Genomic DNA, 14,829 nt, shown 5'->3' on the forward strand with positions numbered 1-14,829 from the left:
TGGAATGCTAAAACCATTTCCTACCCTGTCTTTGGAGAGCTTGACTGAATCATTAAGCTGTTGGACATCATTTTTGGGATGGATATTCAAACACTGTTGGCATATGGGTTGATTTGTACCTTTCCCCTGGATCACAATATCATATACCAGTTTATTGTTCGACGGCCATTGCAACAACCAGACAAGTTTTGTGCTTGTAGAGCTCGAGCAGCCACTTACAACATGGGTCAGGTTTTATTTGGGTCAGGTTTTATTTAAACAAATATCTTTACACTTCAAGTAAATAAAAAATACATTTACATTACACAGTAAATAACAATATAAATCATTGTGTACATATTTGCAATAATGGAAATGAACTATGCAGCACCAAGTTATTTATAATACAGGTGTAGACAGAATTCAAATTCTCAGTTAAGTGCCACCTCCGTATAGTATTTACAATACAGTAATTTACTGCAATCAAAGTTAAGTTTCATTAAAAGAAACAAAACAACTCTGCCATTTTTGATGATATGTATCGTTCTTTCCAATACACATCCAATGACAACTTCTTTATTCTGCATTCTCCAGCATCAGGGGGAATTGGATTGGTCCATCTCATGCCTCTGGGCGCATCACTTTTCCCCGGGAACCCATTTTTCCTTTCCGGTTGTGTTCTGTGCGTGTCAGCGTCTCTGACATCTGTCAGATATGTGTCGGTTGTGGGAAGTGTGTATGTTCGAGACTGTGTGTCAGCATCTGAGGCAGTGTGTATGTCCCGGATGTGTGTCAGCGGCTCTGGCAGGTGTGCAGGTTCCGGGCTGCAGTCCTGCTGACTCCGGGGTCTTTCTCTCCTCTCTCTAGTCTGCAGGAGAGGCCATCTCCACAGTCGCAGCGCTGGAACAGCTCCAGGCCATGGCCGCCTTTCCTACGGTGATGCGTGCACACCTGGCCCTCTGTCAGCACCGGCTTACAAATACGAGACCAGAAGTGGCGTGCACAGCACAGACCCTCAGAGCAGTCGGAGGACCTTAGGCAGTTCTCACCTTCCCGACCTAGAGAGAAGGAATATGAAGGGTTCTGTTGGAAAGGCCTCATAGCTGGAATTTTGATAATCAAATGTTTCCTTTCAACACCCTTGGCTTTGTGTTTTTATGGTAACTTATTCCTAGGGGACTGGTGGGAAGGACAAATCTATAGGATCTTTATGGGTGGTACTGGATAATGTGTATGCATGTGTAATGCACACCTACCTTTTACAGAATGTTGACCTTGGGGCAGAGGCAGTCTCTTGCCATAGTGTTCCATGGTGTTGTTCTGCCTATTCTCAACACTGGTAGTGACTGCGGTTTCAGCATCTTGATCACTGGCCTGACAAATACCTGAGGAAAAAGGCACACGTTATCATACAGTCACTTCAATTGAACACAAGTCAAGTTTTCAAGATAATTACAATATCTCACGATTCCCCATCTTTCTCACCATAAGTGTTTTTTTTACTTATATTACCAATACCTATCTTACCACCACATTAAACGCAAATACATCTAAGTCCTAGCATGAATTAAAAGTGTGATGATCTGAAAATGGTTGGAAAAACAAACATGTTGCGTTTGCAAATCTTGAGCTCACCATTGATGCAGCGCTTCCCAGCGCAGCACATAGAATCTCTTGCGCACCGCTTCCGGGTCTTTCGGCATGGGAGACACGCGCCTCGGATATCGTTGCAGAATTCATCGGCCCCACACTCAGCATTGTATGTGCAAGTAGGCTAACATAAAGACATAATACAATATTAACTTTAATTGGAACATAATTGCAAAACGCATTTTAGTAAACGCGTAGGTAAGGTAAAATGCCCAATAAGCGCTTAGGCATAGGTTAGTGTTGATATTACGCACAGCTGCAAGAGCGTTCTAGTGCAGTTGCTTACCTGCAAAGTGTCCACGACTGCCTTCTGTCCGTCATTACCTGCAGAAGAAGGACGTGGGCTCGGGCTAACCGTGTCAGTGACACCGGGCAAGTTCTTGATGGCATTAGAGTTCAGTAAAACAGCCCCAGCGTAAGCATCCCCAAGGTATCCAAACAGCGTGAGATACATGGCCATAAAACGACCGACTGACAGATTAGGCATACTTCTTTAAGTAAATGATCGGTTTTATGAATAAAAAAATGAATAAAAATCCTTCAAATGTAGGATATTGTTAAAAAGTCCGCAAAGTCTTGAATCCTACCACAGTCTCAAGAGGATGTTAGTATGGTATTTTGAGGTATCCTGACGCACGACTCTGCGATGTTCTCTTTATATATGAAGATCTGTTTGCATTCCCGCCCCTCCCAGCGCACAACAAAGGTGGCGGGTGGAATTCCAAATGCGCTTATTAAACTCCCAGGTTCTACTGTACGGAAATGGGCAACAGCCCCTCCAGCATTCGTTTCACAATGTTTCAGTGATCAACAAGTCTCTCTTGTGAATTCGTCCATCACGTGCATACACGGAGACCTCCTTTAAACGGTATAGGATTCCATTAGAATAGCCTACAGCTCACAATAACTCCTGGCTTATTATGGAACTGCCCCTAACTCATTTTGGTTCTGGGAATGATCTCTGAAGGTTGTGGGAACGTTCCCTGAACATTGCACCAATGTTCCCTAAAGGAACAAGCTTTTCTTAAGTTCTTTGAACGTTCTCTTTTGGTTGTATGAAGGTAGCAGAGAACGTTCTGGGAACGTTCTCTGGAAGTTAAAGTTAGAACACTCCCAGGATTACACAATTAAATATGAACAAAGATGTATAGCGATGTAGCCTATCATTTAAGAAAAGCAATAGGTCAAGATAATGTGGGTTATTTGGATTTCAGCATGGCTAAAATGTGGTCAAAGTTACAAAAATGGGTACTAAAGATTAAAACAGACATAGGGTTGCAAAAAACGTTTAATATATTCCTAGATTTCCCAGAAATCCCGGTGAGCCAAATGGGATTTCAGGAAAATAAGGGAATTTATTGAAAGTTCAAGAATTTTGCAACCCTAGAAAGACATATACACTGAGTGTACAAATCATTGTGAACAACCTGCTCTTTCAATGACAGACTGATGATCCCTTGTTTATGTCACTTGTTAAATCCACTTCAATCAGTGTAGATAAAGGGGAGGAGATGGGTTAAATAAGGTTTTTTAAGCCTTGAGACAATTGAGACATGGATTGTGTATGTGTGGCTGTCACGCCCTGACCATAGAGAGCCCTTGGATTCTCTATAGTGGTTTAGGTCAGGGTGTGACTAGGGGGGTGTTCTAGAATGTGTAATTCTATGTTGGTATTTTTGTATGGTTCCCAATTAGAGGCAGCTGGTAATCATTGCCTCTAATTGGGGATCATATTTAGAAAGCACTATCTCCCACCTGCTTTGTGGGATATTGTTTTGTGTTTGTGCACTACGTACTCATGTTTCATTGTTCGTTTATTGATATATTTTGTCTTGCTAAGTTTCACTTTGGAATAAAGATGTGGAACTCTACACACGCTGCGCCTTGGTCCCGTTCTTACGACAACCATGACAGTGGCATTCATAGGGTGAATGGGGAAGACAAAAAATATAAGTGCCTTTGAACAGGATATGTAAGTGCCAGGCGCACCGGTTTGTGTCAAGAATTGCAACGCTGCTGGGGTTTTTTTACATCAAAAGTTTCCCATGTGTATCAAGAATAGTCCACCACCCAAAGGTTCTGGGAACATTTTCAAAGATTAAGATACATACCATCTCTTACCGTCTTGTGGTGGCCTCCTCCAGACTCTTGCAGAGGTCCTCCAACTCCTCCTTGGTCCAACAAGGTATATGCAGGACTTCATATAGCAGGTCTTGCTCTTCAGCAGCTAGCAGCTATCACTGAATTGCAAAAAGTTCCACCTGGTTCTCAATAACACGGTTGTTTGGAATCCTGCAATAGCTTTAAGTCGAGTACAAAGGGTATAGTAATAGTCAAACTCATTGAAATGTTTTTCTATGCTTGGTGAATAATAATTTCATCATAAAATCCTCACGGCCTTGTCAAAATACACTAAAGCAAGTTGGCTGTAATCTGTGATTATCCAAGTTAAACAGTGTTGATGAAACTTGTATGCAGTAGGTCTTAAAACCTCTTAAGAATCGGACCCTTTTCAATTTCCACCTAAAATGACATACCCAAATATAACTGCCTGTAGCTCAGGACAAGGACATGCATATTCTTGATACCATTTGAACACTTTGAAGTTTGTGGAAATGTGAACTTAATGTAGGGTAATATAACACATTAGATCTGGTAAAAGATAATACAAAGAAAAAAGATTTATTTGTATTTGTTTTGTACCATCAGCTTTGAAATGCAAGAAAAAGGCCATAATGTATTATTCCAGCCCAGGCACAATTTAGATTTTGGCCACTAGATGGTAGCAGTGTATGTGCAAAGTTTTAGACTGATCCAGTGAACCATTGCATATCTGTTCAAAATGTTGTATCAAGACTGCCCAAATGTGCCTAATTGATTTATTAATACATTTTCAAGTTCATAATTGTGCACTCTCCTCAAACAATAGCATGGTATTTAGATTAGAATGCAGTTAGATTAACAAGATATGTTTCTATGTTTTGTATTTCTTTGTGTTGGGCTGAGTATGGTTCCTAATCAGAGGCAGCTGTCTATCGTTGTCTCTGATTAAGAATCATACTTAGGCAGCCTTTTCCCACCTGTGTTTTGTGGGTAGTTGTTTTCTGTTTTACCTGACAGAACTGTGCGCTTTCATTTCCATTGTTTATTATTTTGTTTTAAGTGTTCTGAGTAAAAATAAATATCAAGATGAAGACTTACCACGCTGCACCTTGGTCCCCTCATTGCGACGGTCGTTACAGAACTACCCACCACAACTGGATCAAGCAGCGTGCCCGGGAGGAGATGAATTCCTGGTCTCTGGGAGAGTGGGAGGAGAGAATAGACTGGACTTGGGGGCAAGTAGTGGATAGATATAGAAGCCTGCCGGGGAGTTAAGGAAGGAAGCACGAGAGGCAGCCCCCAACATTTTTTTTTTGGGGGGGGGGGCTCACGGGGAGAGGTGCTGAGTCAGGTTTGAGACCTGAGCCAACTCCCCGTGCTTACCATGGTGAGCATGTGCCTGCTTCTCGCACTCTCCCTCCAGTGCGCCTCCACAGCCCAGTACATCCTGTGCCTGCTGCTAGCACTCTCCCTCCAGTGAGTCTATTCAGCCTGGTACGCCCTGTGCCAGCTCCACGTACCAGGCTATCAGTACGTCTCCTCAGTCTGGTGAGACCCATTCCAGCTCCACGAGAGAAGCCTCCAGTAATGATCCATGGCACGAAGCCTCCAGTGATGATCCATGGCCCGGAACCTGTAGGGATGATCCATGGCACGGAGCCTCCAGTGATGATCCATGGCACGGAGCCTCCAGTGATGATCCATGGCACAAAGCCTCCAGTGATGATCCATGGCACAAAGCCTCCAGTGATGATCCATGGCACAAAGCCTCCAGTGATGATCCATGGCACAAAGCCTCCAGTGATGATCCATGGCACAAAGCCTCCAGTGATGATCCATGGCACAAAGCCTCCAGTGATGATCCATGACACAAAGCCTCCAGTGATGATCCATGGCACAAAGCCTCCAGTGATGATCCATGGCACAAAGCCTCCAGTGATTATCCATGGCGCGGAACCTGTAGTGTTGATCCATGGCGCGGAACCTGTAGTGTTGATCCATGGCGCGGAACCTGTAGTGTTGATCCATGGCGCGGAGCCTCCAGCGACGCTCCCCGGCACGGAACCTGTAGCGTTGATCCATGGCGCGGAGCCTCCAGCGACGCTCCCCGGCACGGAGCCTCCAGTGTTGATCCATGGCGCGGAGCCTCCAGCGACGCTCCCCGGCACGGAGCCTCCAGCGACGCTCCCCGGCACGGAGCCTCCAGCGACGCTCCCCGGCACGGAGCCTCCAGCGACACTCCCCGGCACGGAGCCTCCAGCGACGCTCCCCGGCCCGCAACCTCCTGAGACGGCCTGCGGCCCGGAACCTCCTGACGCAGGGGCCTGCAGCCCAGAGTGTTCAGCGGCGGTCGGCAGTTCAGAGCCTCCGGCGATGATCCACGGTCTGGTTCCTCCGGCGACACAGAAGCGGGGGGATTAGCGGGCGGTGTGGGAGCTATGCCCCGAACCAGAGCCGCCGCCAAGTATAGATGCCCACCCGGACCCTTCGCTATAGGTTCAGGTTTGCGGCCGGGAGTCCGCACCTTTGGGGGGGTACTGTCACGCCCTGACTTGAGAGAGACAGTTTATTTCTCTATTTTGTTAGAATGCCCACCCCACACCCTGACCTATGTTTTGTATTTCTTTGTGTTGGGCTGAGTATGGTTCCTAATCAGAGGCAGCTGTATATCATTGTCTCTGATTAGGAATCATACTTAGGCAGCCTTTTCCCACCTGTGTTTTGTGGGTAGTTTTCTGTTTTGTGTTTTACTTGACAGAACTGTGCGCTTTCGTTTCCATTGTTAATTATTTGTTTTAAGCGTTCTGAGTAAAAATAAATATCAATATGAACACTTACCACGCTGCACCTTGGTCCCCTCATTGCGACAGTCGTTACAATAACTCACATGGTGCAGGTGGCGACACTGTCCAAGCAAGCTAAAAGTAAAACAGAAAGTGATCAATTTCTATATAAATTAAACGTTTTTATTCAATTTTGACCATTAAAATTTATTACGACTGTATTTCAGTGGAAAAAATGTGGTAAACCTCTCTTTACCGTTTAATTGCAATCACTTCCTTATTTACATGACAGGTCATGTGACTTTTTTACCATCGTCAGGTACTAGCCAAGTAGCCTAGCCATTCAACGAATCAAATCTATTGCCATCAATTTCAAAATACTCAACAATTATAACCCAATTTATGACATAACAAGAGGGTTATCAGAACTCATTTGTCACTCTCCATCGAAACATGTTTTTACATTTTTTTTAATGGTTAGACCTAGCTAGCAGCCAATGCAGCTGGAGAACGTGTTAGCTAAGCTAGCTGACTTAAGCATTAAAAAAAATATATTTTGCATACACAACACATTCAAAAATAACTATGCTACCTCCTAACATGTTCATATAAATACAGGTTGTAGTTCTACTTTCTGACTAATCACCTGTAAAAATAGTAATATTAGCAGTACTTGAAGCAAGCTAAACTGCCTGTCAGCCATTTCCCCAACTGTCAACAGTTATGGTGACCAAGGTGTCACATGACTGTTTGTCTTGTAAAGGAGAGTTCAAAACATGTTTTTTTTGGGGGGGGGGGGGGGGGGAATTAAAAACTAGTTCTCTATTTACAAAATGATGTTCACTCACCTCCACACACATTTAACTCCTCTATCAACAGTTTGATCCAATGGCCATTAGATATGCAACGTTCCTACTGTATAACTTTTTTTCCAACAACCAAATTGGAACCACAGGGGAACATTACGTAAAAATTTGAATTCACCCCCCAAAAATCAACCAGAACAATGTGTTTCTACCTTAAAAAAATCTAAATCCCTAAAGGTTCTTCATTTCTTATAAAATAACTTTCCCACAATGTTCCCAGAATGTTCTGTGAAAGAGCTAAAGGACAACCTTCAGGGAATGTTACAGGAACGTTCTGTGCTAGCTGGGAAATGTGATTGATTACGGGACATGCAAACCATTAAGATGTGTGAAAAATGCACAGAATTCATGGTCCTTGAAGATATGAGACCACTCTGATCATTTATGCTTGCGCTCAGGTTGCGCTTGGGAACTGTGGTATATTGTATCGGAGGCCACGTGACCACTTAGGGGATGTGCAGCCCGCGCACAGTAGTGGGAGAGCGAGAAATCCCAGCTGAATGCACTATACTCTGGCAGTGGCAGTTCTAGCTTGTATGGCTTCCTGGGCGAACCTCCTGAGGTCAACCTACCCCCGCCCCCCTCCCCATCTTGTACTTCTGAGTGGGAGACCTGCCTAGCTCACAAAATAGAATCAGGGCGCCCACTCCGACAAGGTTAATTGACCTACAGTCCCACACAGCGACATGATATCATGTGACGTGCAAATGAGCGACAGAAAACCGATTGCGCAAATGTCACAATTCCGATTTTTTTTTTTTGTGCAGGGGACCCGTGCCACCCCCTGGCAAGATGACGCCCTGTGCGGCTGCCCATGTCGCCTTTACCTAAATCAGCCACTGGCTCCAGTTAACTTGAATAAAGAAGGTTTTATGTCTTAAAGAATAGCTGTTTTCTTTAGTATTTCTTAGACAAGAAGATACAACATGGTACCAGGAGTGACAGAACTCCCCTTTGACTCATCCACCATTGAATTTTGTTCAGAAATGCAGAACGGCGCCAAGAGATTTCACATCAACTAACTAACATAGCTAACTAACCACTGGGTTAACGAAACTGAGGTAAAAAATAACCATGCCGGAGCTAACGGAGTGTGCAGTGCATGTAGCTAGTCGTTTTGCAGTGCTAGCTGGCTAAGACATGGTGCAACTAAAGCCTCCAACATAATTGAAACTTAAAGGCAACGTTGAAGAGCAATGGAAGCGGTTCAAACCGTGTTTCACCCTCTATTTGACAGCGAAGATAGGAGCGGCTGAAAAAGACAACGCACAGAAGATCACACTGTTTCTCATTAGCTGGCTCGGACGCCATTGATGTCTACAACAGCTTTCAGCTAACAGATGAGGAGCAAGCAGATTATGAACTAGTATTAGCAATATACCAGAAGAAACAAGACATTTGATAGGTATGCTTTCAACAGGAGATGTCAGAATGAAAAATCTGGGGTGTAAAAAACATTTCTATTCAAGTCTTGCTTGACATGGTAATGGACCAATAGTATTGGAGAAAAGTTGAAAAAAACGGACGCATTATGCAAGTCATTGTGTGCAGAACAGCCTCTTTCCACCAGGGTTAGCGCTTCTCAAGCATATTAAAAACAATACATCATCAATGGTGAGTGTAAAGTGAATTACTCGTCAGTTCATCAATAGTTAACCTCTTCACACATACAAACAAATGGGTGTGATCATTCTACAGTGGTCCCTGGAGCATACGCTCAAACTGGTTTGATTAGAATGCTTATTTAGAATGTCCTGTTTCAATTGACGCAACATTCAGCATTTGAGCTAGCCACACAGTTTTTTTCACAGAAACATTTTTGCACAAACACGGTCCTTACGAAGTTATGTCCTGAATGTGACAAGTTAAATTTTAGTTACAATGTTCAGACATTCACTGAATTGGCAACAGCATACACAATCATCTAAACTGGAAAATGTAAGCCACATTAGTCCTAGCACTAACTGAGGAAATATTGAAATAACACAAGTGGTCATATTTAGATAACTCTCAGCTGACAAAAACCACAATATGAATTAGCTAATAGCAATTACTATTTATAATACATCACATCATTGATCAAAATAATTGAGCAGAACACTTTCTAGAAATAAAAAGTAATCCAATGATGGGTAGTTTGTGCACGCCGCCATGTTTGTTTTTCGCATCAAGCAAAGATAATAAGAGGGGAAAAGATGAGTTTGGTCTGTTTGCAGTATGCATGTTGATGGGGGTTTGTCGTCTACGATCATTCACTCCTGGAAGTTTACTCGAAAGATGAGTGAACCATTCCTTCACCTCATTATAACATCTTTGGTCTGACAGACGTTTACTCAACACCTAGAATGCATTGTATAATGTCAACAAACATGGCGCCACACATAGCTGGCAAATAGTTTAACATTAGCTCATTATAATCAGTACAACCTTCAAAAAAGTATTTTACAAACATTATAGGTGTCCATTACAATCTATACAATAATCGGATTGCATTATTTGTCACCAAAACTTGAAAACCAGTACTTGTGAATAAAACTGTAAATACATTATGCTCCATACATACTTACATACATACATACTTACATACATACATACATACTGTATGCTACAGTAGAAACGACAACACGATATACAGAAAATAAGGCACTTACTTTGATAGGAACGCACACATGTCCAAAGTTATTATTTGTAAGGAAAACAACAAGGAAGGCAATGGGAGCGCCAGCCAGGTAATGTGCCAATTTGTACATAACTGCACAAATGTCTGCATACTTGATCTACGGAAACATTGGTGAAGTGCATGGGCTCTCATCAAAGAGAGAAGTTTGTCCAGCTCAGTAAAGCCTCAAACATAAATTTGCGAATTAATGAGGAAGCGGAACACACCTCAATTCAAACTGTTGTTAGAAAATACAACTTGTTAGAAAATAATTTGAGCATCCTTTCGGGCTGTATCACCGCCTGGTAAAGCAATTGCACTGCCCTCAACCGCAAGGCTCTCCAAAGGGTAGTGCGGTCTGTACATGCATCACCGGGGGCAAACTACCTGCCTTCCATGACACCTACAGCACCCAATGTCACAGGAAGGGCAAAAAGATCATCAAGGACAACAACCACCTGAGCCACTGCCTGTTCACCCCGCTACCATCCAGAAGTGCATCAAAGCTGGGACCGAGAGACTGAAAAACAGCTTCTATCTCAAGGCCATCAAACTGTCAAACAGCCATCACTAACATAGAGAGCTGCTGCCAACATACAGACACAAATCTCTGGCCACTTAAATAAATTGACTTACTAAAGGTATCACTAGTCACTTTAAATAACGTTACTTTAAAAGAATGTTTACATATCCTACATTACTCATCTCATACTGTATGTATATACTGTATTCTACACCACCTACTGCATCTCGCCTATTCCGCACGCCATCGCCCATCCATATATTTATATGTACATATTCTTATTCATCCCTTTGTGTGTATAAGGTATTTGTTGTGAAATTGTTAGATTACTTGTTTGATATTACTACATAGTTGGAACTTGATGCACAAGCATTTCGCTACACTCGCATTAACATCTGCTAACCATGTGTATGGGACCAATAAAATTTGATTTGATTTGAGGTTCTTAACTATGTGGGCAAATATGTACCTAATCTGGCAACTCACACGAGTCAGATGAGAGGTCTACAGTGCAAAACTACAGAAGGTGTTGGAACAGTAATCACCAGAAAGAGTTTAAGGAGCTCAAAGCAGCTATATGCATTGCATTATGCATGCATTATGCATGGTCTAGTATTGAAGTTCTATGATGAAAGCGCAAAACCAAAATATCAGCAGATGACTCTAAAGCAGGCATAGGTGCAGTGTTGTTACAGCAGTATGGCAGTAGATGGCGCCCATTCGCATATGCCTCCAGGGCTCTGACAACTAAGCAGTGTAACTACAGGGCAACTCCACTAAAACATGGTTGTCTCCTGTAGAGCTGTTGTTCAACTGGAAACTAAAAACTAGGTTGCCAGTACTCCTAGAAACAGAGAAGGATGGCAAGGTCATTCTTAACTAACGGAGAGAAAAGCGTGAACCAAAAAGTTACTATGACAAAGGGTTCGAGGTGCTCAGTGCGCTCATTCCCAGTGATAGGGTGAAAATGCATGATGGTAAAACATGGAGCGTTGAGGCCCGTGTTGTGAAAACAGTGGCAACCAGGTTATATGATGTAATGACACCTGAGGGAGTTACATACAGGAGAAATACGAGACATTTGTTACATGTACCTGAGTGTGAGCAAACAGACAGGCAAGAGAGTGACATTACATGTCAGACAACATCAAGCCTGACACTCCTGTGTCAGATCCACCAGGGCAGCCTGTGGAAATGAGACGGTCAGGTAGAGAAGTAAAAGCACCTCAGAGGCTGATTGATGAAGTATAAATGTGGTATTGAAATGCAGTGTTCACTATGCAAAGAATTTATCAGGATTTATAGAGAATTGTTCTTTTTTTATCTTATAAGGGAAAGGCATATCTTGATAAGGGGGATGTTGCATATTGTATCGGAGAACACGTCACCACTTAGGGGATGCTCAGCCTGCACACAGCATTGGGTGAGTGGGAGATCCTGGCTGAATGCACTGTACTTGTATGGCTCCTGTTAACTTGAATAAAGAAGGACTTATGTTTTAAATAACAGTTGTTTTCTTTAGGATTTCTTTGACAAGAAGGTACAAAAGTAACGATGGCTACCAATTGGACAGAGTGACGCTCTACTCTTTCCAGCGGATTCCCACAGAAATAATCTGCTGTGCATTCATAATATACCAACACCAGCATTTGTGTTTACAATGTCATTGCACCATCTGAAGGGAATATCCAGAAAAGGCACCAAAACAGGTTGAGAAAGCGGGGCTTGTTAATAGAATGTGCAAGCTTCTCTTGTATGCTACAGAAACGTGTGGCACTTGGACCCCATCTGGTGGTTCCACGACTGTATAGACAATGAAGCAATAAGGCCTGAAGGGTGTGGTATATGGCCAATATACCATGGCTAAGGGCCGTTTTTACGCACCATGCAACACGAATTGCCTGGATACAGCCAATTTCCCGTGGTATATTGGCTATATAAAACAAATCCCAGAGGTGCCTAACTGCTATTATAAACTGGTTGCCAATGTAATTAGAACAGCAAAAAGGAATTTGTCACACCGTTGGTATTTTTTATTTTTTTAACTAGGCAAGTCAGTTCAGAACAAAATCTTATTTTCAATGATGGCTTAGGAACAGTGGGCTAACTGCCTTGTTCAGGGGCAAAACAAAACATTTTTACCATGTCAGCTCAGGGATTCGATCTTGCAACCTTTCGGTTACAAGTCTAAGGCTCTAACCACTAGGCTACCTGCCACCCCATATATGGTCTGATATACCATGGTTTTCAGCCAATCAGCATTCAGGGCTCAAACTACCCAGTTTATAATGCCAAACAAATATTGCCTCCCTGAACATGAATTGGCGCTATGACTGGTGGTTCAGTTTGGTGCTTTACCTTTAGGTGTAAAATGCTGTGGATTAACAAGAACCCCTTTTGAACAGTTTAAATGATCAAACAGAGGTGATCATGACACGCTGTTAGGCCTATCCAACTGTGCACAGACGTCAAATCAACATCTTCCACGTTGGTTCAATATCATTTTATTGAAATCACGTGGAAACGATGTTGATTCAACCAGTTTGCCCAATGGGATGTCTCGTGAGTCAATTCCTTCTCTTCAATTAAAGGCCACACTTAGAATAAAATGTAGGCCTACTGTGCATTTCAATTGGTCTCATTGTTACTGCCATTTGAAATACTTACTAACCAGATGAAACATATCTTATAAGTGGTAGGTCCTCCTGTCATATGCTACAGCCTTATACAGGTCACTTTCATTTGAATCTGGCTTCATTGGGGTGAACAGCAAGATGCTCCCTCTTGTGGCTGTGTGTGTGTGTGTGTGTCCTTCTTTGTATTATAGACTTGGTAGTCTTGTTTTGAATCGCAAATCATCATTCAACTTTAGTTTGGCGACAGGAAGGAAAGACAGTTAGATAAACACTATTGAAAAGTATGTTGTCTTTACTCTTTAAAGACTGTTCATGAGGCGGAATTTGCAGTAGAAACACAACAAACACAAGGAAAATATATCAGGCTAGTCAAATTGTAACTGTTGGGGATACACACATCTGTGGAAAATAAAGCAGTAAGTGTTTGGAAAATTATTAATGACAAAGTGGTGTACAAGAGACTAAAATGTTTGCTATCTTATCTATGGGTCTCAGCATCATTACAACAATAGTGTTTAAAATAACTAATGTAGGCCTACCCACTGGGCACACACTAGTTGAATCATTTGTTGAAATGATGTGGAAACAACGTGGAATATAAATTGAATTGATGTCTGTGCCCAGTGTGTAGGCTATGTGCTCTTATCAGTGGCGTATGATATGGATTATGTGTGGGGACTATGTGCCCCCCCCCACAAGTTTGGACACACCTACTCATTCCAGGGTTTCCTTTATATTTTACTGTTTTCTACATTGTAGAATAATAGTGAAGACATCAAAACTATGAGAAAAAAAACACATGGAATCATGTAGTAACCAAAAAAGTGTTAAATCAAAATATATTTTATTTTTTACATTCTTCAAAGTAACTACCCTTTGCCGTGATGACAGCTTTGCACACTCTTGGCATTCTCTCAACCAGCTTCACCTGGAAGGCTTTTCCAATAGTCTTGAAGGAGTTCCCACATATGCTGAACACTTGTTGGCTGCTTTTCCTTCACTCTGCGGTCCAACTCATCCCAAACCATCTCAATTGGTTTTAGGTCATTTGATTGTGGAGGCCAGGTAATCTGCTGCAGCACTCTATCACTCTCCTTCTTGGTCTATGAAATGAAACTATGAAATAACACATGGAATCATGTAGTAAGAAAAAGACTGTTAAAACAAATCAAAATGCATGTTATATTTGAGATTCTTCAAAGTAGCCACCCTTTGCCTTGATGACAGCTTTACACATTCTTGGCATTCTCTCAACCAGCTTCATGAGGTAGTCACTTGTATGCATTTAAATTAACAGGTGTGCCTTTTATTTTTTATTTTTTCTCCTACTTAATGCATTTGAGCCAATCAGTTGTGTTGTAGCAAGGTAGGGGTGGTATACAGAAGATAGCCCTATTTGGAAAAATACCAAGTCCATATGTGACCCGTTTCAGGAAACAAGTCACTTGCATTCTCGAACATGTGAACTTTCATGTGCCTTAATAACAAACTTTTATGCCATCTGCTAATACGAATAAAGTTGTTAAATTACGAGCCTAGTTGGTTAAGCCAAAGAAAGAGACAGGAACCTTACCGCTAGCCATGATTGGCTGAGATAATGAGTTGTTTGGACATGCTGAGAGATGAGTTT

The 14,829-nt window shown here is 42.3% G+C and overlaps 1 protein-coding gene across 1 annotated transcript; it reads right to left on the bottom strand.

Moving 5' to 3' along the window:
* Positions 1-238: 238 nt before the first annotated feature.
* On the bottom strand, positions 239-2,400 carry LOC106608700 (dickkopf-related protein 1). The gene is made up of 4 exons (XM_014206808.2): positions 1,916-2,400; positions 1,615-1,753; positions 1,236-1,364; positions 239-1,037 (listed from the first exon to the last, which is right to left on the bottom strand). The coding sequence occupies exons 1-4, from the start codon at positions 2,114-2,116 to the stop codon at positions 772-774; spliced, it is 735 nt and encodes a 244-aa protein (XP_014062283.1). The 5' UTR covers positions 2,117-2,400; the 3' UTR covers positions 239-771.
* Between the last annotated feature and the right edge of the window lie 12,429 nt (positions 2,401-14,829).

Source organism: Salmo salar, chromosome ssa01 (assembly GCF_905237065.1).
Source record: "Salmo salar chromosome ssa01, Ssal_v3.1, whole genome shotgun sequence".
Taxonomy (NCBI): Eukaryota; Metazoa; Chordata; class Actinopteri; order Salmoniformes; family Salmonidae; genus Salmo; species Salmo salar.